Raw genomic sequence first — 20,916 nt, forward strand, 5'->3', positions numbered from 1 at the left:
TTTCATATGGACGTTTTGCAGCACTGTCCTGACCAAAACAGCTGATTAAAGTCCGAAATATAAAGAGGAATTAAACATTTTTATTTACAGCGTCATTTAACTTTTACAAAATGTCTGAGCGAAAGGTTCTTAATGTAAGTCCTAAATACATTAATGGTACAGTGTTAAGGTCACGACTAATTCCAATGCATTGCAGAAATACTATCCCCCGGACTTCGATCCGTCGAAGATTCCGCGGATGAAATTGGCCAAAAACCGTCAATACACCGTTCGACTAATGGCCCCGTTCAATATGCGATGTGTGACCTGCGGCGAGTACATCTACAAGGGAAAGAAGTTTAATGCGCGCAAGGAGGATGTGGAGCACGAGACGTACCTGGGCATACGCATCTACAGGTTCTACATCAAGTGCACCCGATGTCTGCAGGAGATCTCATTCAAAACAGATCCGCAGAACACCGACTACGAGATCGAGGCGGGAGCCACGCGGAATTTCATGGCCCTAAAGCTGGCCGAAGAGCAGGCCCGTCGCGAGCTGCAAGAGGAACGCGAGGAGGAAGCGAATAATCCCATGAAAATGCTCGAGAATCGCACCGAGCAATCGCGCAATGAAATTGAAATGCTGGAGAGTCTCGAGGAGCTGCGCGACCTGAACCGACGACAGCAGACCGTAGACTACACAACAATGCTGCAGCAATATAATACGGGGGAAACGGAGAGAGAACGCTTGGAGCGCGAGGAGCGAGAGGATGAGGAGTTTATCAAGTGAGTGCTCCACTTAAACTTGCCAATTGAGACTCTATATTTTTCTATTCCGTTTCAGATCTGTAAACTTTAAAAGCAAGCCCGAGGGTGGCACTCGAATAGTAGCCGAAGAAATCATTGAAGAGGTCAAAGAGGAGGCTGTGGACCTCCTGCCAGCCCCCCCGCCGGCTAAATTAGCCAAACCCATTTGCCCTCTTCCTGCGGCCGCATCCACAAGCAAAGTTTTGGCCGCTCAGCCTTTGGTTAAACGTAAAACCCCCTTGGTGCTGGTCAAGCCCAAGGCAGCAGCAACGACTAAGCCGACAGCAACCTCAACTACAGCAACGGATATTCCAAAGGCAGCTGAAGTTCCAAAGACCCCAGCTCCAGCAGCGGGTCTATCCCTTCTAGCCGCCTATAGCGATAGCTCAGAGGATTCCACCTGACACAGCATTTTACTGATCTTGTTTTTACCAATTCCAAGAAAAATAAGCGTCCTGCATCCTTTTGCCAGTAAAAACTCATAAAATCTATATAGTGTGTATGTTTTTATATACTTTGAATAATGCATCATTTAATTAACATCCGGCTTCAATTTAATCCAATTTTAATCCAATGATTTCGTCAAGGCCAATCAATCATAAGTCAAATAAATTTCAATTTCAAACAAAAAGTACGAGTAGATTATCCATTATCAAAATATCCATCGATGGTACCCACTCCCACCCCACTCTACTGAAGTCCATTTCGTGGACCGTTGTGTTGGGTGTGGATAGACTTACAAAATTACTTGTGGTTTAGTTAGAGCTAAACTATGGGCTATTTACAGAATGAATAATGTGAGTGTGTGTGTGTTTTATGTTACGCTTAAAACTCGGGCAATCAAAATAATAAATAATATCACAAGCGAAACAAAATTATAAAATACACGATGGGTATGTCCTAGGCATACGGTACGGCTGGCTATACAGGTGATTATCAATAAGGGTTAGTTATAGTAGGTATAATAGTAAATCCATTTAAATGATTCATTTCATAAATTACGAAGACACTGGTATGTTTCTATAGCTGTCATACATAGAATAGCAATCAATAGCATAGGCAATAGATAAGGCCTCCTCTCTCTGGTTCTCTCTCCTCCATGGGAGTGCGATTAAACATTACAAATTACGGTTTAAACAGTCTTTGTTCATTTTGGGGTGTGGCGGGTCACGGTGGGGCAGCCACAGGCAGCCACTTGTTTTGTTTTTTTGGTATATATTTTCCTGCTTTCTTAATTTGGTTTAGCCTTCTCTTAGATATCCACTGTGGTGGCCTGCTGAATGGCGTTGTAAGTGCTGGCGGCACTGCCACTGACACCGGCACCAGCACCGGCGCTGCATTTACGAGGAAGCACTTTAGGTGCTGTACCTGCCACACCACCACCACCACCACCCGCACCTGCACCACCGCCCCCATCGTAGTTGTGATTGTTGTTTTGCAGGAAATGCTGCTGCTCGGCGTCGGCCACCGAATGATTCAGCTCATACAGCTCCAAGTCGTCGTACTCTGAGATGCCCAGAGCTCGTGTAGGAGCATATTGCAGATCATTGTCTCCATCTTCTTCGTCATCTGTGTGCGGGTGATTCTTATGCCTGGTGCTCATGGCCACGGCAAAGTCCTCCAGGCTGCGCTTGACTGCCGCATCCGAGCCAGTACCCGAATCCTTGCTGGACAGATGATCCTGCTGTGCCTCTAAGTCGGTTTGCTGCAGATAGCTGAGCGTCAGACCCTGCTCCAGGCAGCGTTGCTCATACGAAGGCGTTGTGGTCACGATAAGTCGACTGTGAGCCCCCCCCTGGCTATCGCCGCATCCCAGATCTGCGAGACTGCGCGGTCGCAGTTGCGTTGGCTGCTGCTGGGAAGGAATACCATCTAGAACAAGCTGGGACTGGTGGGGCCTCAGCATGGTGCGATTCAACGTGGTCAAATGGGTTTGATCCTTGTCCAGAGTGGAGTGCTGACTGGCGTGGGTGCGCGCTGCCAGCCGTTCGGCAGCAAGGCTCAGCAAGAACTTTCGCTTCTGGTAGCGCAGGGTGCACCAAATGATGCAGCAATCGACCAGGACGCAGGTCACAGTCAGCAGGACTATACCCAGCAGCAGAACATCCCAATTGAGATTCTCCTTGACCACCACCAGCTCCGACTGCAGGGTGAGAGTGCGCGAATTGTCAGTAATCTCGCAGCGATAGTGTCCCGCATCATTCGATTGGGCGTTCAGAATCACGAGCAGTTCCTTGCTGCTCGTAAAGTAGTAGCGCTCTCCTTCCGCCGTCGTTGGTGAGATGTGGATCGGCTTGTTCTCCTTAAACCATTCGCGGTGGGGATGCTCCAGCTCCAGCTCTGCGTTCGCTGCCTCACTGAGGCACTCAAGCACACACGTGCGCCCGACAACCACCTCCTGATGCACCAGGGGGATGGTAGGCTGTGGCTTGTCTATAGTAGGGAAAGAAACATTACTAGGAGCCCCAAAAGCAGATGCTTTGCCACTCGTACCGTTCACCATCAGCGTGGCGTTCACCTTGATCTCGCCAGCAGCGCTCTCCGCCGTGCACGTGTAGATGCCCGAGTCGCTGGGCTTGGCGTTGGTTATGAGGAAGGCGTTTTCCTCGCGTATAACTTGAAGGCGACGCTCGGTAGCCGCTGGGAAATCTGTGGCCCCAAACTTTTGCAGAGCTATCTCCGGCATGGGGTCTCCACTGGCGGAGCACACAAGTCTGGCTGTTTCGCCGGCATCCAGTGTGAGGTTGGAAGGCACGTGCATAAAACTGGGATGAACTTTTAAAGAGAGAACATTACGATTATTGTGAGTGAAACCGATATGTTCAATGTGGCATGTGGTACTTACTTCCTATGGATATCTTGAACTTTTGCGCATAGGTCGTCCCAAAGGCATTGGAGACCACACACTGAAAGCGTCCTGCACTCTCGTAGGTCACATTGGTCAGCCGTAGATATCCATAGATGCTCGTCTGATTGGTGCTCTGGTCGTGATGGATTTGTGTCTCTGTGCTGGCTCCATCGTGCAGGGCCCCTGGACGCTCCTGGATGTGCTGATTGTCGTGGCGCCACTTGATCTTCAGCTCATCGGCGGCCGCCAGTGAGGCGGCTGTGGGAGAGCTGGCAATGCATTCCAATGTGATGTTGGCACCCTTCACGGCCAACATATTATCCGGCTCCTGTTTAAGCTTTGGTTTCGGCGAGTCAGCTAGGGAAATTTTAGCTTTAGATTATTGGATTCAGTGAAAAGGCAATGAGTCTAGGCATCTACTCACCACATATCAGCTCCGAGTTGGTCAGTGTGAGCAGTTGACGATCCAGCAGATGCTCGGGATAGCCACAGACCACGTTTGCCAGTAACTGGGGGGCCTGCATGGCAAAGTGACTCTGTAGCCACTGGCGGAACCAAATAAGCTCGCAGTCGCAAATGAAGTTCAGAGACTTGAAGATCAACTTCTGCAGTCGGAGCATGTGCTCGAACGCATTCGGCTGGATGCTGGCGAGAGCATTCGAGCCTAGATTCAACAGCTCCAAGTTATTAAGGCCACTGAGGGCTTTGCCACTGATCTGTTTCAAATTATTGCCATGCAGATCGAGGCGTCGCAGCTTGCGCAGGGCCTTGAACGGTGCAACGGCACTCTGATCCTCAATGATCCAGGATAGACGATTGCGACGTAAATTTAATTCCTCTAGATTCTTGACGCAATCGAAGGTGTTTTCCTGTAGATACTGCAGCTTGTTGTGGGCCAAATTGAGCTGCTTCAATCGCTGCAAGCAGTCCAAATGCTGCGGCTTGAACTCGCTGATGGAGTTGTGCGACAGATCGAGGGACTCCAGAGACTGAGTAAACTCCCAAGTGTCCAGCTCGATGCGGGAGATGGAGTTGTTCGACAGCGAGAGGTGGTGCAGCTTTGTCAGGTTGAAAAGGCCCTGCCGGGAGAGCGAACTGATTTGGTTGTGATCCAGCTCGATGCTCTCAATGTTCCGCATGACATAGAAGACGCCGTCCTGCAGCGATCGGATTTGGTTTGACTTTAGCTGAAGCCTCTGCAGGGATAGAAGACCCCGAAACGTGGACCAGTTAATCTCCAGATGATTGTAGCTAAGTGCGCTGTAAAATTCGTGAATCAGATGGTTAAAATCTTGGGGAAATCATAATTCATCAGCGTCATCAGCTTACAGCTTCTTCAAACGGTTAAGATTCTTGAACACGCCCACCGGCAAGCTGTTCAAGCGATTGTTGTTCAGCTCTAGGTCCGTCAGGTTGTTCAGTGCCGCAAACGAGTGCTCATCCACATTGGCTATCTCATTCCAGTTCAGTATTCTACAAAAGGAAATGAGTTACGGACTGCTTTCACTGCTGGTACACTCCTTGGACACTCACAAGTGCGCCAGGCGCGTTGACTTGGGAAAAGAGTTGGCCTCGATGCTGTGCAGCTGATTCCTGGACAAATCCAGGGTCTTGAGCATGGGCAGTACTGCCAGAGCCTCGCTGGAGATGCTTCGTATGCGATTGTTGGCCAATATCAAGTGCTTGAGTCCAGTCAGCCCCGTGAACTTGGGTATCACCTCCAGCAAGTTGCGTTTCAGTGTTCTGAACGAGAGAGCGATTAAGGTTAGTGAACACTCTAATAAATAGAGAGTAATTGCGAGAGTAAACACTTACACCTTAACCAGATTCGACAGATTTCGTATCTCCAGGACGGTCGTGTCGTTCAGCTTGTTATTCGCCAGATGCCTGGGAAGCGGGAATAGAGATAGAACTTAATTGATTGCATTTTTGCGAAAATCCCCGGCTTGACGAATGCACTTCAATTACGCCATAATTATCGATGCGTGGCAGCCGATAAGAAACGAACGAAACAGCTTTTGCATAATTTTGCCATGCATTAAATTGATTAAAAGCGCGACGATAAAATCGCAACCCCCCATCCGAAAAAATGTGAAAAATGGGAACAAATTTCGTGGCGAGGGTTGTTCCACACACTCCAATTTATGCTGTTGGGGGTGGTGTTTGTCATTTCATCCCCCCTACGTGGCACAGATAATAATACTTACAGAGTCTGCACGTGGTTGGGCAGGGCGGGCACCCTCTCCAGATGCAGCTTATCGCAGTCGAACAGGATATTCTGGCACTTGCACTCCTTGGGGCAGTTGATGTTGTTGTGGTTCGCATTGGACGCTGCCGCGGCGGCGGCCAGCTCCTTCTCCGCCTGCTCGTACTGATCGCCATCGTCCGCCACGAATCCGTTGGTCTCCAGCGAAGCGAATTGAATGGACGAGAGCTGCTGGGGAGATGTGGCTGATGCGGCCAGTGGGACATGCAGTGCGGCCAGATCATCATCATCCATGTCCACGTCTCCATCGGATTCGTCCTCGTGCAGCGAGAGGAAGTGCTGGCGGGACGAGGCGAGGCCGGGATTGGTGTAGTCACCTCCTCCTCTCGCTCCTGCGCCTGCACCATTCTTGGCCAGCATGGCAAAGAGCTGTTGCTGCGGCAACTGGTTATTGTAGGAGGCTCCGCCCGACTTCAGGAAGGCACTCAACGGCGATGCCGCGCCCAATCCACCAGCGGATGCTGTCGAAAGCGGCCCCGACGCCGATGCTGGCGCCTGTGCGGAGCTTTGACAAATTGTGCTCGCTGTTATCAGTAGAATGTACGTAATTAGCAGTAATTTATTGATTTTATTGAAATCATTGGTTGTAGAATAATTGCAATTATCATTATTGCGACTCGTTGTTGCTGTTTCCCTTGCTCTTTCTGCTGTTGCTTCTACTTCAACGTCGTCATTGGCATTGTCGTTGTGTTTGCGCCGTCTGCGGCGTCGTCGCCACTTCGTGCCCAGCAGCAGCGAAGCGAGGCCTGACAATATCAGCTTCCCACTGCCACTGCCTCGGCCACTGCTTGTGGCATTGTTGTCGAATATACTCCAGTTCTCCTGCTGCTGTTCTACTCCATATTTTATGGCCGAAACGTCCATTTTGCTGTGGTTTTTATTAAATTCGTCAATTTCCAAATAGGAGGCCACATTCAAAGAGCCGTTATTCCTGCGAATGTCACTCGGCGACGCTGGCACGGACCAGTGTTGCGAAGCATCGTCGGTTGTCCGAGTGCTGCCGAGTTATCCCTCGCATGATGTCGTCGCTGCAAGGAGAAAGGAAGGAAAGGAGCACATTGAGCGTCAATTAAAAAAATAACAGAAATTTAAATGGTGCAAGGTCTCTCTTTCTCTCTCTGTCTCTCTTTAGTACGTTCTCTACTATATATGTACATATGTACAATATACAAATATTAATTGTGTAGAGAGTGAGTGTCTGGTCTGGGCCGGAGAGCACAGAATTTATACTCATTAAAATAAAATACGACCGGATGTTGGGTGCGAAAAACGCGCCGAGCCAACGGTTTTTAGAATGCAAAAAAAAAAAGAACACAAAATGCTGCGAAAACAGCAAAACCTCGGAGCAGCAGCGACATCATCATCATCATTGCTCGCAGAGGCATTCACAAAAGTAATGTCTTCATCTCGTTCCAGAACTGTGCAGCGTATGCAGATTTTTGCGCCAGAGCAATGGTCTGGGCTTCGGGCTGGGTCGGAGGTGGAGGCGAGTCCAAAGCCCGCTAAATTTCGGTGACAGTACGGTGGAAGAGATAATGAAGATTGCAGCTAAATATACGTATGGATGGATGGATGGATGGATGGATGGACGGATGCTGCGCAGTTTGTTATTCGCGCTATCAGCTTTCCGGGGGGGGAAGGAACTGAAGACCACATTTTCCCACAGGCAAACAGACATTATCCCCAGACGCAGACACCCACCAAAAAGGGCAGCAGCGGCGGTTGCAGAAACGAGAAGAAGTAGAGAAAATACTTAGCAATTACCACAAACAGCACAAGACTTGCCAGACACTACACATACATACATACGTGTACGTGTACTTATATAGATGGGGCTACTAAAAATGGTCTTGCAGTTGCACACACTCACACGCAGATTCAGATACAGAGAAGCACAAAGATACAAACGCGTAAAAATGCCCAGACAACCAAATTTAGTAACAAGCCAGCAAACAGGAGCAACAAAAAGCACAGCGTAATGAAATCAAATAAAAAGTGCCCGCAACAGCGGCACCACCACCACCACCACCGCCGCCTCTTACTTTAGTTTAAAGATTTTTCTTCAAAGAGTTTTCACGACAGAAGAAACTTTCCGCGCATTTCTCACAGCTCCATGTCGGTTTCTCGCTCTGTCTATATATAGAGTCCGGCCGTATACACTCGAGTATTGTGCGAGTGCGTTCCTGGCTAGGAAAAACTTTCAAGTGTCCAAAGTGAAGAGGTATTGATTAGCTTCAGATTGTAGTAAAACTAGTACACTTCGACTGGCCTCAATTCCAAATAAAAGTTGTACACGAGCGCCAACTATCAAAAGATTGTCTCGGTTTCTTCGTTCTGTTCTACATTTTGTAACATTTATAGGTTTTTCTTCGATGGCCCTAATACCTCTCCACAACGTAACAAACAAACCATGCAATTATCTAATCAATAAGTTTGCACCGTCTTCGATCGCGGTATCTACAGAGGAAAAGGTTTATATTTATTGGTATTTGTACAGATCGTTCAAGGTAAATATTTGGCCGTGCAAGTGCCTGTCGTAAGAAATGATCAAACTTTCCACAGAGGGAATGGTTTACTGGGGGGTTTCGGCGTTCTAAATGGACTTCTGTGGCAACAGCTCGAACGTTTTTAAGCTCCACAAATGATGGTCATGGTCATGATAGCCGGGTGTAGGGCTCCCTCGAGGCTTAGCCATCGATCATCCTTCGCAGCAGACGATGCGATGGCATTTCGCACCTATCGATCACTCCCCCATTGTGGAAGACCGAAAATCCCAAGCATTGTGCGGGCCATTAAATCACTATCTTTCGGATATCTTTCGATCTTTGGATCAATTTTCACACACCAATCAGCAGCGAGCGCTAATTTCCTCTTCCCACAAAATGTGCCACCATTTTGAATCCATTTGCATCCATAATCTTCCATCGATTAATTCGCATATTGATAAACCCCCAAGTTCTTCTTACAAAAAATAAAGACGGCTCCAACAGAGATTTAAAGGGAAAAACCCACGCTGGCCAAAGAGTCGTTCGGGGGCTGGGGGCTTTCACTCTGAACTCATTTTCGGACAGCTACAGACAACACCAAAAATTTACGACAAAATGCAGATTTTTGGTTTTTTTTTTCAGTTGTTGTTTTTGTCAACTCCCTCACAATTTATTAGATAACGCACGAAACGGCCCCGAGCCGAGTATTGTATCTTATAAAAACGACAAAATGTCGATGTTGTCGCCTGTCCGCTGTTGATGATGATATGATAATACATACATCCATTGATGTGTATGTATGTATGTATGCTCGTACAATGCTCGTGGAAACAGAAACAGAGAAACAGCTATATCTACACATGTGTGTATACACTTTTATGCTTATGCTATCCACACACACTTGGACAGAAACACCTACATATTCATGATTGTGTGCATGAATGTATCTTCTAATGATCATTAGCCTGCGTCAAACAAGAACATCATTTTTCATGTGGGGGGAGTAGTAGACACCGAGTGATAGAGAGAGAGGGGCAGAGATAGGCAGGGAGGCAATCGACAATCAGTTTTTTTGTTTTGTTTATATAATTATCGCATCCCATGTGTGTGTCTCTGTGTCTGTAAATTTTTTCTTTTTTACCATTTGATTTCACTAAATGCTTTGGCTGCATTTTTATTTGACTTAATTTTTAGTTGCTCGTGTCTCTGTCTGTCGATTTGGATTTTAACATTTAAATTGGTAATTTCGTGGTGATGCATTTTCTGCTTTGTTTTTTCCGTTATTTCCCCGCTAGTGGCTGTAGCTGTTGCTGTTGTTGTCGCCCACCTCTTTTTTATTCGTCTCCGTCTTCGTCTCCATCGCCATCGCCATCTCTGTGTCTGTGTCTCTCATTGTGCTGCTTTCGTTTTCTGTATGAAAACTTTTGCATTCGCCCAAATCTTTTTTCAGTCTCTTGGCTGTTGTTTTACCTATTCTCGTTGTTTATTACCTTTGCCAAACGAATAAAAATATACACAATATTTTTGTGAATAAGATGCCGACTGTTGCATTTGCTCAAGTGTTTTTTCATCTCACGCTGCTTTGTCGTTGGGGCGGGCGTACAAAAAAATCAAATACAAGAAAAACAACCAAAGCTTTGGGCAGTGGGCGGTTGCGGCCCAGCTGAGGTGAGTGTCTGGGGTGTGGTTGGGCGAGATGGGATTGCTGAGCAGCTGCAACCGCTGAAATGCTGGCACAGTGGAATGATTGTATAAATTGTCGACTACTTTTTGGGGGTCTATCCAAAAATTAATGAAGAATGGCAAGTGGCCCGCATCTCATGAAACAGAAAATTTAAAATCTTCAGACTTTGTTCTCGATTTTCGTTCAAGTCCCACTGTTCATGTCTTCAAGGAAACTCTGAATGCAAAAGCGAGACGAAGATGAAGTGGTAGCTTTTGAAGCTGCGCTTTGTCGCGTGGTGCTCGTATCTCTGCTTCTCTTTTCGATTCTCTGCCGCTGCCGCTGTCGCTGTCTCTGTTGTGCTCGTTAGAAGGCAGGCGAATTTGCGTGGGCCCCAAGGTACATCAAACATGAGGTAAGGTAACCCTGCTCTCCAGGCATAGCATTCTGTTGGGTACACTCTCTCTCCTCCCCCACATACATGTAGCTTTACCTTCTGTTTAACATAGCTTGCGTGGGCCCGAGAACGGAAACCGCGTGCAGTCAACGCTGCCTGTTGTCGTAATGTATTACGTCAAAGCTGCCGCGCGTACGACTGTGTGCGTGCGTGTGTGTTTGTGTTGGCAACGAGAACCACATACATAAAAGGTAAAAACGTCGCGCTGTCTGCGGCAACTAATTAGGTAACGTGCCAGCACCAGCAACAACAAGAACCCCCATGATAAGGGGCAGCGCAGTTGGCAGCGCAGTCACAACGACGCAAATAGCAACATAAATTTCGCACACACACACCGACACTCACACAGAGGCACTGTGGGGCCTGCCATTCTGTCTGCCAGCCCAGGTCCATTGTTTTTGTTGCTCTTTTTGCAAAAATAAATTTAATTTTGTAGCCATTAATTTTCCACTCTAGATACGAGAGACGTCTCTACGTACGTGTGTGTGTGTGTGGGTTTGGTGGCTGCCACTGACTCAGCCAGGGCCTGCTAATTAAATAACTAAAAAGAGTTTATAATTGTGGTCTTTGTTCGTTTCCTACGCTATCACTCTCCACTGTGCGCGCGCTAATAACGGTTTATTGGGCGACAGGGGGAGCGAACCAACCAACCCACTACAGGGTCTCTCCCTCAATTTTGCAGTTTCTGGGATACATACATATGTATGTACCTCTTTCTACGTTTCACATTTTGATGCCCAATAAGCTACGGATACAAGTGGATCCAATACTCTATTCAGCATCTACAGTTGTTCAAATTTTGCTTTTGGTTTCTACATGTTTCAAGTTCAGTTTTTCGCAATTAGCAACCATTTATTATCATTATTCCTTTCTTCTTGTTCTGTTTGTGTATGCCAGTGTGTGTGTGTTTTGCGTTTGTTGTACAATAAATTAACGTCTTTTTTATCGCTGCGATGATAAACCGTTTTGCTTGATTGGTCTAAGGCGCATAAATCAAAAATAAATAAAGCGCAACAACCTCTTATTTTGTTGTTGTTGTGCTTCACCATTGTGATCGCTTGCGTTGTTCCGATTAGAATGAAGCGTGTGATATCATATGCCAAATATCCAGCCCCCGTATCTATTCGGGTGTGGTACTGTGTACTGAGGTCAGGTGAATCCCACAGACCCCTACCAAGCAATATGTACTTTGGGAATTTCTCTATCTTGGGGGTAGCGCGAATCAGCTGCGCCAACTGCGGAGCCCCTACAAACTTCTTTAAAATGTTGCCCGCACTCCCGAATCATCCTGCCATGTATAACATTGGAGACAATATCGTAATTATCATTTGTTATAGTATTATGTACTTCCTTGTACTTATGCTCGACAATGTTCGTGGAGGCCTACGGATCTGTTCGATCTGATCAGTTATGTCCATCAAAGCACAAACATACATTTCTTTGTATTTGTATATCTGAGTAAGTAACATCTGAAGCTAAGGAGCCTCTGAAACTACCTTTAATATAAATACATTCTTAATTCAGACCCTTATTGAACTTCCCTGAACTACACAGAAGACAAAACTAAACGAACAACATAACCCTATTATACTTATTTTCGGTAAGCAAAACGTTAGAAATACTACGTCCATCATACATATATCCTTTTAAGATGGCAGTGATTATACCCGATGCATCTGAAAATATCGAGCCACAGACTGACGTGGCTTCCAGTGCCTCTGTCCCCATGATGACCATGATGTCACCAGCTGCAGAGGAAATCATTGTGGCGGAAATTGAGCCACCGCTTCGGCTGCCGCTTCCACTTCGGCGCAGCGAACGCATCAAGTCTGCCCAAAAAAAGAAGCAGCGCAAACTGAAGACGCATCCTATGATTCTTCGAAGCCATTTGGCTCGTCAAAATAAAGTCAAAAACATCGCTGCTCGTAAGATTCGCAAGAGCGGTGTAAAGAAGACACAGATCACCAAGAAGAAAACAACACACCACATTTACGTTCAGATCAGGGGGAAACTTTTCAAGCTCTAACCAAATCACCAAAAAAAATCGATTTGTTCCACAAAAAATATGGTATACAAACACAGTTTAGGCTAAAATAAACTATTCTATTTGTAATTGAATAAATTCCAGTAAAGTTCCATTCGAATTCCATTTTATTCCAAGTTTGTATCCAAGAACTGGAGTACAAGGGAGGTGCAGCTCAGGAGTGATATCACCTAAATGACGGACTTGCACAATTATATGTTGCTTCAGTCATACAAATGTTTACCCGCAAAATTCCAAAATGTTCTGTTATCAGGTTATCAGATGATAAGCCCACTCCCCCATTGCTGGACTCGCGACAGTACGACACATATTCCAGATAGTGTCGATAGGCTTCCAGGCTTCTGGCTTCCAGAGTCATACGACTGCCTTGCGTCTCACCTTGAGCCAAAAAACGGCAGCTTGTAATCCCCGTAAAAGTTAAGCTGCTCATATTTTTAGGCATCAGAGAGTATCAGATAAAAGAGAAAAACGCCGAAGGAGGAGGAGGCGGGGAGTAAACGGAGCTCGAGTCGCATTCAAAAATTAATCTGCAGCGGCAATAATTTTCGATTTTTTGTGCTCTCAAGAAAATCTCAAGCATGTCAAATTGTATTCCATTCAACAACAACAAAATATAAGTAAAAATCGGGCGAGAAAGAAAGAAAAATGCGCACACTGAGCCGCCGACTGTCAAGAGATTTTAACGAAACGAGAGAATAAAAGGAAAAAAACGATCCTGCAAAAGAAGACTTACAAAAACAAGAAAGAACCGAAGAGGAGGAGACGGTGGCGACTTTAAAATACCCCTTGAACAGATTCTGTGAAGGTGAAAACAATTCAAACTTTTTAGAGCGTCATGGGCTGAGATAACTATAATGTAGGAGGATTTCCCCCAGATTTCCTGAACAAGACCAGGATATGGAGATATAGAGCCTTTTAATCCTGTAATCCTGCAAACTGCATCCGCACAGTATACCCTCCCACTCCACGAGTACCTGGGTAAGGCAGAGTAACAAAAACAAAATAATAAAGAACGCAGGGCTATGGCTGTCAGTCGCTGCCGCAGAGATCCCCCAATCCCGAGGTCCCACAACGCAGCAGCGCATACTCGTACAAAAGGCCAGAGCTGGCCTCTTCCGCGACCCAAGTGAGAAAACCAAGCGCGACACCAACACCAAAAACCGGCTATGGGACAGAGGAAGAGCAGAGGCCGGCCCGGCCTGCCTGCTTCTGGTCGGCTCTGTTCCACTCTCCCTCCCGCTCTCCCACACTCCTTCCTTGGGCCTACGCCATGGGGAATTGAATTGAATTTGCAGCCGACGTTGAAATTTCAGTGTGCCTGCCTTTTCGAAGGTGTGAAGAAAAAATAAAAATACAAAAGGCAACAACAGCCTCAGCGTCAGCCGAGCAGAGCAGCACAGCACGAAATTCTGAAAAACTCCAGGAACAAAATGCAGCCAAAGCTGAAACGAAATCAACTTAAGATCTGCGCAGGGAACAGAAAAACAACAACAGAAAACTGGATTGGATTGGGCCTCGTTTTCCTCAGGCAGGGGAAAGGGAACGGAATGGAAAAGAACAGAACCAAAAGAATATGGCAGAAAAAGAAAGAGATTCTGGGATTTCACTTGCATTGTTGTTGGCTGCTGCTGTTGCTGGATATGATCGGTCAAATGTATGTATGTATGTTTATGCCTGTTTGTGTGCGTGTTAGAAGGGAGAGCATCGCATCTGTTTCTTGCATTTACCGAGGCCAATGCCGACTTATGTTCGTTTTGTTTCGGGGTTTTTTCTCTCCCTTCATGTGTGAGTGTACATATGTGTGTGCGTGGCGAAGGTGAAAAGTACTTGCGGATTAGTAATAATAGGAACATTAATAATCCGTGCTTGACTTTTGGTGAATGCACAAATACCCTGCAATGGGATTTCATTCTATGACTATTTCAATAGAACACTTTGCCGAAGGGACAATGTTTTGTTTTGTGAATGAAAAAGGACGAAAGGTGCATAGGACCGTATGACTGACTCCGAATGTTAAATATGCGTATTCATTCGTTTAGTTCAATGTATCTGATGGATGTTTCGTCTAGGACAACCCTTGAAACCTACACATACGATCCCTATAACATAAGCCATACGTTCGCTTACATAAATAAAAAACATATCTTCGGACTCACAATACAATGAACAATTTCCCCCATAACAACTAGTCTGTTGCAAACGGTCTTTTGAAATCCGAACTCTGCATCCACCAGCTGCAGAGCCAAATATTGGCACACCAATTGCCACGACTTCAAGGCCCACAGTCGATGATTCCACTAGATATAGAGGCAAAATATATATTGCGACACAAACTGCAGTGTCTTCCCCACTGGAAGCACAGGAGAAATCAAAGCTTCGGCACCCCAAACACGCCAAGGACGGAGAGAAAAATCAAAAGCGCCTGCATCTGGAAGGAATAAAATGTAGTTATCATTTTAATTTCTCCAAAGACAAGACCCTTTTTTGTTCTTTAAATGAACTCTGACATGTTTTATATTTTGTGGAATTGGTTAAGCTAGATCCCTCGAACCCTAAACAAAACCCAGATCCAAAGTTACAGGCCCATGTGCAGGCAGATGCACATACACAATGCCAGCCATAGATTGAAGGAGCGACAAAGATATCCCGCATACTCACACACACACACACACACACACATATAATATATATTGTACATAATTCCCAACAACAACAAAACTATTCAACTTCGAACCGAATCTGATTTCTGAAACCGATTGTGTGTATGCCTTCGTTTTGTTGTTGTTGTTGTTGTTGTTGTTGTTGGTTCGGGACGTCAGTCCAAGAGTCTCGCTTAAACGAAAGCCGACAAGAAGGCAAGCCTACAGAGGAATCCTACACACTCCACACTCGACGATCCACACACTTCAAAAGACGTTGCTTGGTCGTCGGCTTAAATTGGTTTTTATTGTTGTTGCACACTATGTCCATTGTTGGTGGTGGTGGTGGTGGTGTTGGCCTGGGCCCGGCCTGGGCCTTCCCTGGGCCTGGGATCGGCCCCGACCCCCGACACTCGCATCATAGCTTCGTTTTGACCATATTTCTTGTCCGTGTGCCCGCTTTTCTGTGCCTTTCTTTGAAGTCGCATTTAATTCTTCGAGTTTGGGTTTCGTTTCGTTTCCTTCATTCTTTTTCAAGCCCCCACTCCAAGTCCAACTCCAACTTTAGCCCCAGCCCCAGCTGCCGAGACCTTTCCGAAACGTCGACGTTGGGCTGTCTGGCCGAGGTGTGAAGAAAAGAATTTTTCTGTGCAATAATCTTGATGCCTTTTTAAGATTTGTTGCTGCTGTGGAGCTGTGCCCGTGCCGTGCCCCCTACCCTCCCCATCTCCATCGCCTTTTTAGTGGGGACTTGCCTGCAGACGTTATTTTGTTGCCTTTCTTTAGCTTGCGCGATTCGTTTCAGCTGAAAAGTGGCTGGGTTTAAGGAAATTTACGCCATAAAATGCTGAAATAATTGGATACACTCGATCTCCCGATCTCCTCTTTGCCCGCACCCCACTGCATCCCGCTTTGAATGCATTTCAAATTGCTAATGATGAGGAGCTGCTTCTGCTGTTGCTTCTTTGGAGCTGCGACTCGACTCCATCATTGGAAGATGCTTTCGTGAGACAAGGGACATGCCATGGTCAAGTTTGGATTGGTTTGGTTCATTGCAAAAGGTATGTACATACATATGTACCTCTGGCCATCTGCAGCAATTGCAGCAAAACACCAGCACCGGCACCACACCAGCCACCAGACACCCATCCCCACTCGACGGCCAACGAAGCATTAAATGCATTTATTTATGAGACCACCACCTGATATGATCTCCTCCTGGCCGAGTCTGAAATGGCAGGCCAGGCAGGCCCTTGCTCGTATGCATATGATGTGGAGGTGATACTGAATTTAGCTAGAATTCACACCTTAAAGCAAGGCACAATATATTATATGCTCAGGTAAACACAATCGTAGCTCTGGAACCATTTGGCATTTAACCATTTCTGATGGTTCTGTTTGGCATACCTCGTCTCATGTTGGATTTGTTCAAAAATGTTCCCAGAGCTACCATTATGTTAGAAATAGACGATATACATAGGTACGTACGTAGAAGAAGTATCAGAAGTAGCCTTTTCCTTGGAATATACAGAGTATGAGTTACATACATATGTACAAAAAATGACCAGTTTTCTGAGAAAAAATAGCTACATGCATTAGGGAAACTTTTTCTGGTATTGCCTCGGAACGGGACTCACTTATCGGCCACGAGTAAAATCGTACAACTACAAAATGCATTCAACGCCTGCTGTCTGAAGGGGCTTTCTCCCTCGCCCTCTCCCGCCCCCTTCCTCTCTGTCGGTTCTCCCTATTCCCCCTTCTGGTTTCCCTTGCAACTGAAAGCCCAGTCAAATGCATCGAAAAGCGGCAGCCGCAGCAGCAGGGAAAAAACTTTGCACTAATCATAAAATCCCCCATCAATGTTAAATGTATAAATGCAAAAATGGAAACGGCACGAACATCGGGGCTGAGGCTGAGGCACTCACGAATGTGGGGCCCAGAAACAGAGCCTCATAACTAAATTGCATTAAGTGTAATTATAACTAATTAGAAAACAGAAAAACAGCAGAAAACCGAAGAAGACTGAAGACCGAAGGGGAGAGTCGGAGGAATAACTGGCACACGGCGAAAACGGTGGAGGAGAAAGGGTGAAAACGCTTTTCAGAACCGCTGCTTTTCTGGAAAGTTATTAAAATCAATGGAAATAATGCTTATGGGTTTGCGATTAGTTCCAGCGAAATTCAACGCAAAAATAATTGGCGAAATACATAGTTGTTGAATCAGCATGGGATTTGCTGAGGCAATGGATCCGAAACGATCAATGGGGAAACCCGGAAAAATTGATTTGTGACTATTTTTGCACAGATCGGATGCAATATAAAGTACTATTCAGGGCTTATTGTCTGGACTTTTAGATTGAGGGACTTTAGTCTCCATTTTGAGTCTAACATACAACTGTCGGAATTCTTTTGTTCGAGTCTCGGGGACTCAGAACCAACGCCACAGATATCCGCATGCGAGATAAAGCCGATTATCATCAAAGCGCGGATAAAGAGAGCTGCCCGTACCCGTACCCATACCCAAAGCACAATGAACTACGGCCTGGGCTTAGGGGGAGCCCAAGAAATAAATCATCTAATATAGCGCGCCATTTATCATCTGGCATGGCCGTGTGGCTGTATATCATTCATCTTTCGCATTTGTCCAACCACACCACACCGCTGGGTGCCTCAGGAGTTGGTAGAGGCATAGATACAGAATCATAGATGATCGTTAAAATGTTGGAGAAAAAAGAGAATGTATAGGATAGTTCACGATGCCAGAGAGAGAGAGAGAGAGAGAGAGAGACTAATGTTTGGCAAAAGTGAATTTCCAACTTAATTAGGCAGCAGAATGTGGCATTTACTTACCTATTCACAATATCAGCACAACGGGGGTCGGGGGTTGGGGATGGTTCTGATGGTGTGTGGATGTGGGCGTTTGTGTAAACAAGAGCGCGAGTGGGATAGACAGGCCCGAGCAGAGCCTTAATGTCTGCGGCGGCAACTATTACGTCGGGGTATGCATATGCATACGAGTGGGTCGGGTCGGTGTATGTGTGAAAGATTTGTACAAATGTTCGGCTGTCTGTACCGTTCTGTTTGTCTATCTCCTGCTTTAGCGCGATGTGATTCTTCGGTTGTTTATTCGTCACTTTAACACGTTCGATGCTGAAGCTGACGCTGGCGTTGCGCGCTGCCCCGCCGACTTCTGCTGCGACGTCACTGAGCTCACCGACACACACAGCTACACAATGTATTTTTATTCACTGCCTTTGTAGTGGTGTATTTGTCTTCAATTGCGGTGGCGGCATGCACATACACACACACAAACGCAGCCACACTCATTGACAACAACACTGCACGTAACGAGAATGAATTTCTGATTTGACGATATTTGTAGCTTTTTGTTTGTTTTCATGGATATTGTAGTTTTAGTTTTGTTCTAAACAATCAATTTGTTCACATATCAAGCGCCTGAGATAAATTCTTAGGTACATTTCAATCATAACCACAAGCATATGTATGTTTTTTGTTATTGCCGAGATTTTATGCTCACACGCTCTCCTGCCTTTTTCCCGAGAGTACGACGCAATCGCTCTTCGAATTATCGCTATCTTTGATCCTCGCACACCGAAGCTTTTTCTCTCGAATATAGGTTACTTTATGTTTATTTTTATTTAAATTATTTTTCCGAATTTTTCATTTATTATTTCGAGCACCGACGCGGGTACGGCCGTTGTGTCGCGGTCTCAGAGGTCAGTGTGACCGGACTTATCGATAAAACATAGCCGTCAGACCCAGTGTTGCCATTTCAGCTTATTTTAAGTAGATGTGGCTCATTTTAAAACAAAATAGCTTGAAAAATAATTGAAATGCTTACAGCTCGAAATCTAGCTTAATTCAAATTTAATTTAGCTTATTTTGGCTTAAAAAAATGTGGTACAAAACAATATTTGTTTTAAGATTTTATTGTAATATTTGTTAATCTTTATTAAGAAATAGGACAAAAATCATATTTTATGTTGCTATTTTCGTATATCATCAAATTTTGTGTATAAATGTAGGGTAATTATCGTTGATAAGTTTCAGTCACACTATAGTATTGCACATGTTTGCACATTTATATACAAAATATAATTAAAGAGTGGAAAGTTTAAAAAATAATAATAATTGAAAACAAAATATCAATAAAATTCAATTCTCCATTATATTGGTGTGTTTTTATGGTTTGCTTTTGTTAAAGATTTTTTTAATTTTTGGCTTATTCTAGCTTATTTTATCTTCAATCTAGCTGATGGTGACTCTCAAAATCTGGCAGCACTGGTCCGACCCTCAGAGATATACCATCTCATTTTAAAAATATTCCCTAAATATACTAACGAATTATTTGTATTCAAGTTGTTGTATTCGTTTTCGATATTCCCTGGAATATTACTAGCTATCTAGATCTTTCAGCCCTGCCCACATAGTTTTATCACATTAATGAACATATTTTCTACTTGACTGGCTTGTTTGAAATACTTGCTTTTATTATTTTTTATTTGCCTGAAAAAGGAAATGAAACAGCCGCAACTTTTGATTATTCGTTGATAAACGGGGTATCGGTATTTTTGAGCGGTAAGTGTAAGTTAAATACGGCGGCATCATACATTATTTTGAAAATACCAATATTACAGCCAATCTCCGATTTTGCGATCGTTTTCCAATTTTTTATTGCATTTAGAATGAAAAATGTATTGATTCTAGAGAGCGGCAGTTAAATCCTTTGATCTCCAATTCGTTTGCGGGATAAATATCATTTGAAAAAGTGTAGTTCCAGTGTTGGAAACAACATAAAATGTAGTCGGCTTTGTAAGATGCAAAATGACAAACATAAGAATCAACAAAATAATGAAGCGCTTGAACTGGAGTTTACTATTACATTTAAAAAAAATGACTACAAATTTTAACATACAAATTGGCAACGCAACCTTCTAAACAGTGCTGAGTAATGTACGACACCTACAGCAGTTCTTGCAATGTCTGTATTAAACTGGATTCCTAAAACGTTAACAAAAGTGGTACTACAGTTCAGAACATCGAAATGCCTGCCACAGGCTTCATATCCAATAGGCCGCAGTATCTGGGGCTATGTGGCAGTCGCCTTCAACCAAGTGGATGCGGAGCGTCTCGCCAAGGTGGGTCCAAATAGGCTTTGTGCCGAATGGATTGTGAAAAATGGAGGCGGTGTGAGGTTTGTGGACAACCCGACTAAGTTGTGGAAGGACTACAACTCGCTGCCGGCGGAGACGACCAAGTTTGCCATCAAAGTCGTGGATGCCACTAACGCATCCATAATGAAAATTGGACTGGCTCATTTCAAGGGATGTAATTCAATTGACACAGTCATCTTTCACAACTGCAAGCATCTGGAAAACGATGGATTGGAAGGATTGCGGCACATCAGAAGTTCGCTGGAGCGGCTTCAAGTTTCCGGCTGCTATGACATCAGCGATTCTGGTCTGGGCGTAATAGGCGAACTCAAAAACTTGAAGCAACTGCTTATATTTGATATGCTTTACGTAAAGAACATGGAACAAGTGGCTCTTGAGCTGAAGAAGCAGCTGCCAGATTGCGACATCAAAGCCACTAAATTGGGCGTTCAGTTGAAAGAGAAGTAATAAATGTTGATACAACAAAATGCCTTCTTGCAAGTCGTTATGGTTATGTAATCGAAGAGTCTAGATAAATATATTATATTTATACA

General features: G+C 45.0%; 3 protein-coding genes and 1 long non-coding RNA gene across 4 annotated transcripts; 3 read left to right on the forward strand and 1 right to left on the reverse strand.

Annotated features, from left to right (window-relative positions):
• The first annotated feature begins 110 nt into the window (after positions 1-110).
• On the forward strand, positions 111-1,417 carry LOC6590698 (YJU2 splicing factor homolog). The gene is made up of 3 exons (XM_002016020.2): positions 111-134; positions 197-765; positions 824-1,417. Exons 1-3 carry the CDS (start codon positions 111-113, stop codon positions 1,188-1,190), a joined length of 960 nt encoding a protein of 319 aa, XP_002016056.1. The 3' UTR covers positions 1,191-1,417.
• Positions 1,276-18,862, reverse strand: LOC6590699 (leucine-rich repeats and immunoglobulin-like domains protein 1). Its single transcript, XM_026984900.1, has 9 exons — positions 18,039-18,862; positions 5,842-6,928; positions 5,450-5,521; positions 5,168-5,377; positions 4,964-5,107; positions 4,059-4,894; positions 3,632-3,991; positions 3,280-3,561; positions 1,276-3,219 (listed from the first exon to the last, which is right to left on the reverse strand). Exons 2-9 carry the CDS (start codon positions 6,762-6,764, stop codon positions 2,039-2,041), a joined length of 4,008 nt encoding a protein of 1,335 aa, XP_026840701.1. The 5' UTR covers positions 6,765-6,928; positions 18,039-18,862; the 3' UTR covers positions 1,276-2,038.
• LOC6590700 lies at positions 11,783-12,637 on the forward strand. Its single transcript, XR_003408403.1, has 3 exons — positions 11,783-11,964; positions 12,031-12,106; positions 12,158-12,637. It is a non-coding gene; the product is annotated as an uncharacterized LOC6590700 (long non-coding RNA).
• Positions 18,863-20,134: 1,272 nt separating the features above from the next.
• LOC6590701 (ATP synthase subunit s, mitochondrial) lies at positions 20,135-20,853 on the forward strand. The gene has a single exon (XM_002016023.2). The coding sequence runs from the start codon at positions 20,189-20,191 to the stop codon at positions 20,828-20,830; it is 642 nt and encodes a 213-aa protein (XP_002016059.1). The 5' UTR covers positions 20,135-20,188; the 3' UTR covers positions 20,831-20,853.
• The last annotated feature ends 63 nt before the right edge of the window (positions 20,854-20,916 follow it).

The sequence above is a fragment of the Drosophila persimilis genome, unplaced genomic scaffold (genome assembly GCF_003286085.1).
Source record: "Drosophila persimilis strain 14011-0111.01,24,50 unplaced genomic scaffold, DperRS2 tig00000002-arrow-pilon, whole genome shotgun sequence".
Taxonomy (NCBI): Eukaryota; Metazoa; Arthropoda; class Insecta; order Diptera; family Drosophilidae; genus Drosophila; species Drosophila persimilis.

Excerpts from the sequence above, each read along its gene's own strand:
- LOC6590698 (XM_002016020.2), top strand. The coding sequence starts at position 111 with ATGTCTGAGCGAAAGGTTCTTAAT. Across the intron at positions 135-196 it reads CTGAGCGAAAGGTTCTTAAT|AAATACTATCCCCCGGACTT; the intron begins GTAAGTCCTAAA and ends AATGCATTGCAG. Across the intron at positions 766-823 it reads GAGGATGAGGAGTTTATCAA|ATCTGTAAACTTTAAAAGCA; the intron begins GTGAGTGCTCCA and ends ATTCCGTTTCAG.
- LOC6590699 (XM_026984900.1), bottom strand. The coding sequence starts at position 6,764 with ATGGACGTTTCGGCCATAAAATATGGAGTAGAACAGCAGCAGGAGAAC. Across the intron at positions 5,522-5,841 it reads CCCAACCACGTGCAGACTCT|GCATCTGGCGAATAACAAGC; the intron begins GTAAGTATTATT and ends CCCGCTTCCCAG. Across the intron at positions 5,108-5,167 it reads TCAACGCGCCTGGCGCACTT|AATACTGAACTGGAATGAGA; the intron begins GTGAGTGTCCAA and ends TTCCTTTTGTAG.
- LOC6590701 (XM_002016023.2), top strand. The coding sequence starts at position 20,189 with ATGTCTGTATTAAACTGGATTCCTAAAACGTTAACAAAAGTGGTACTA.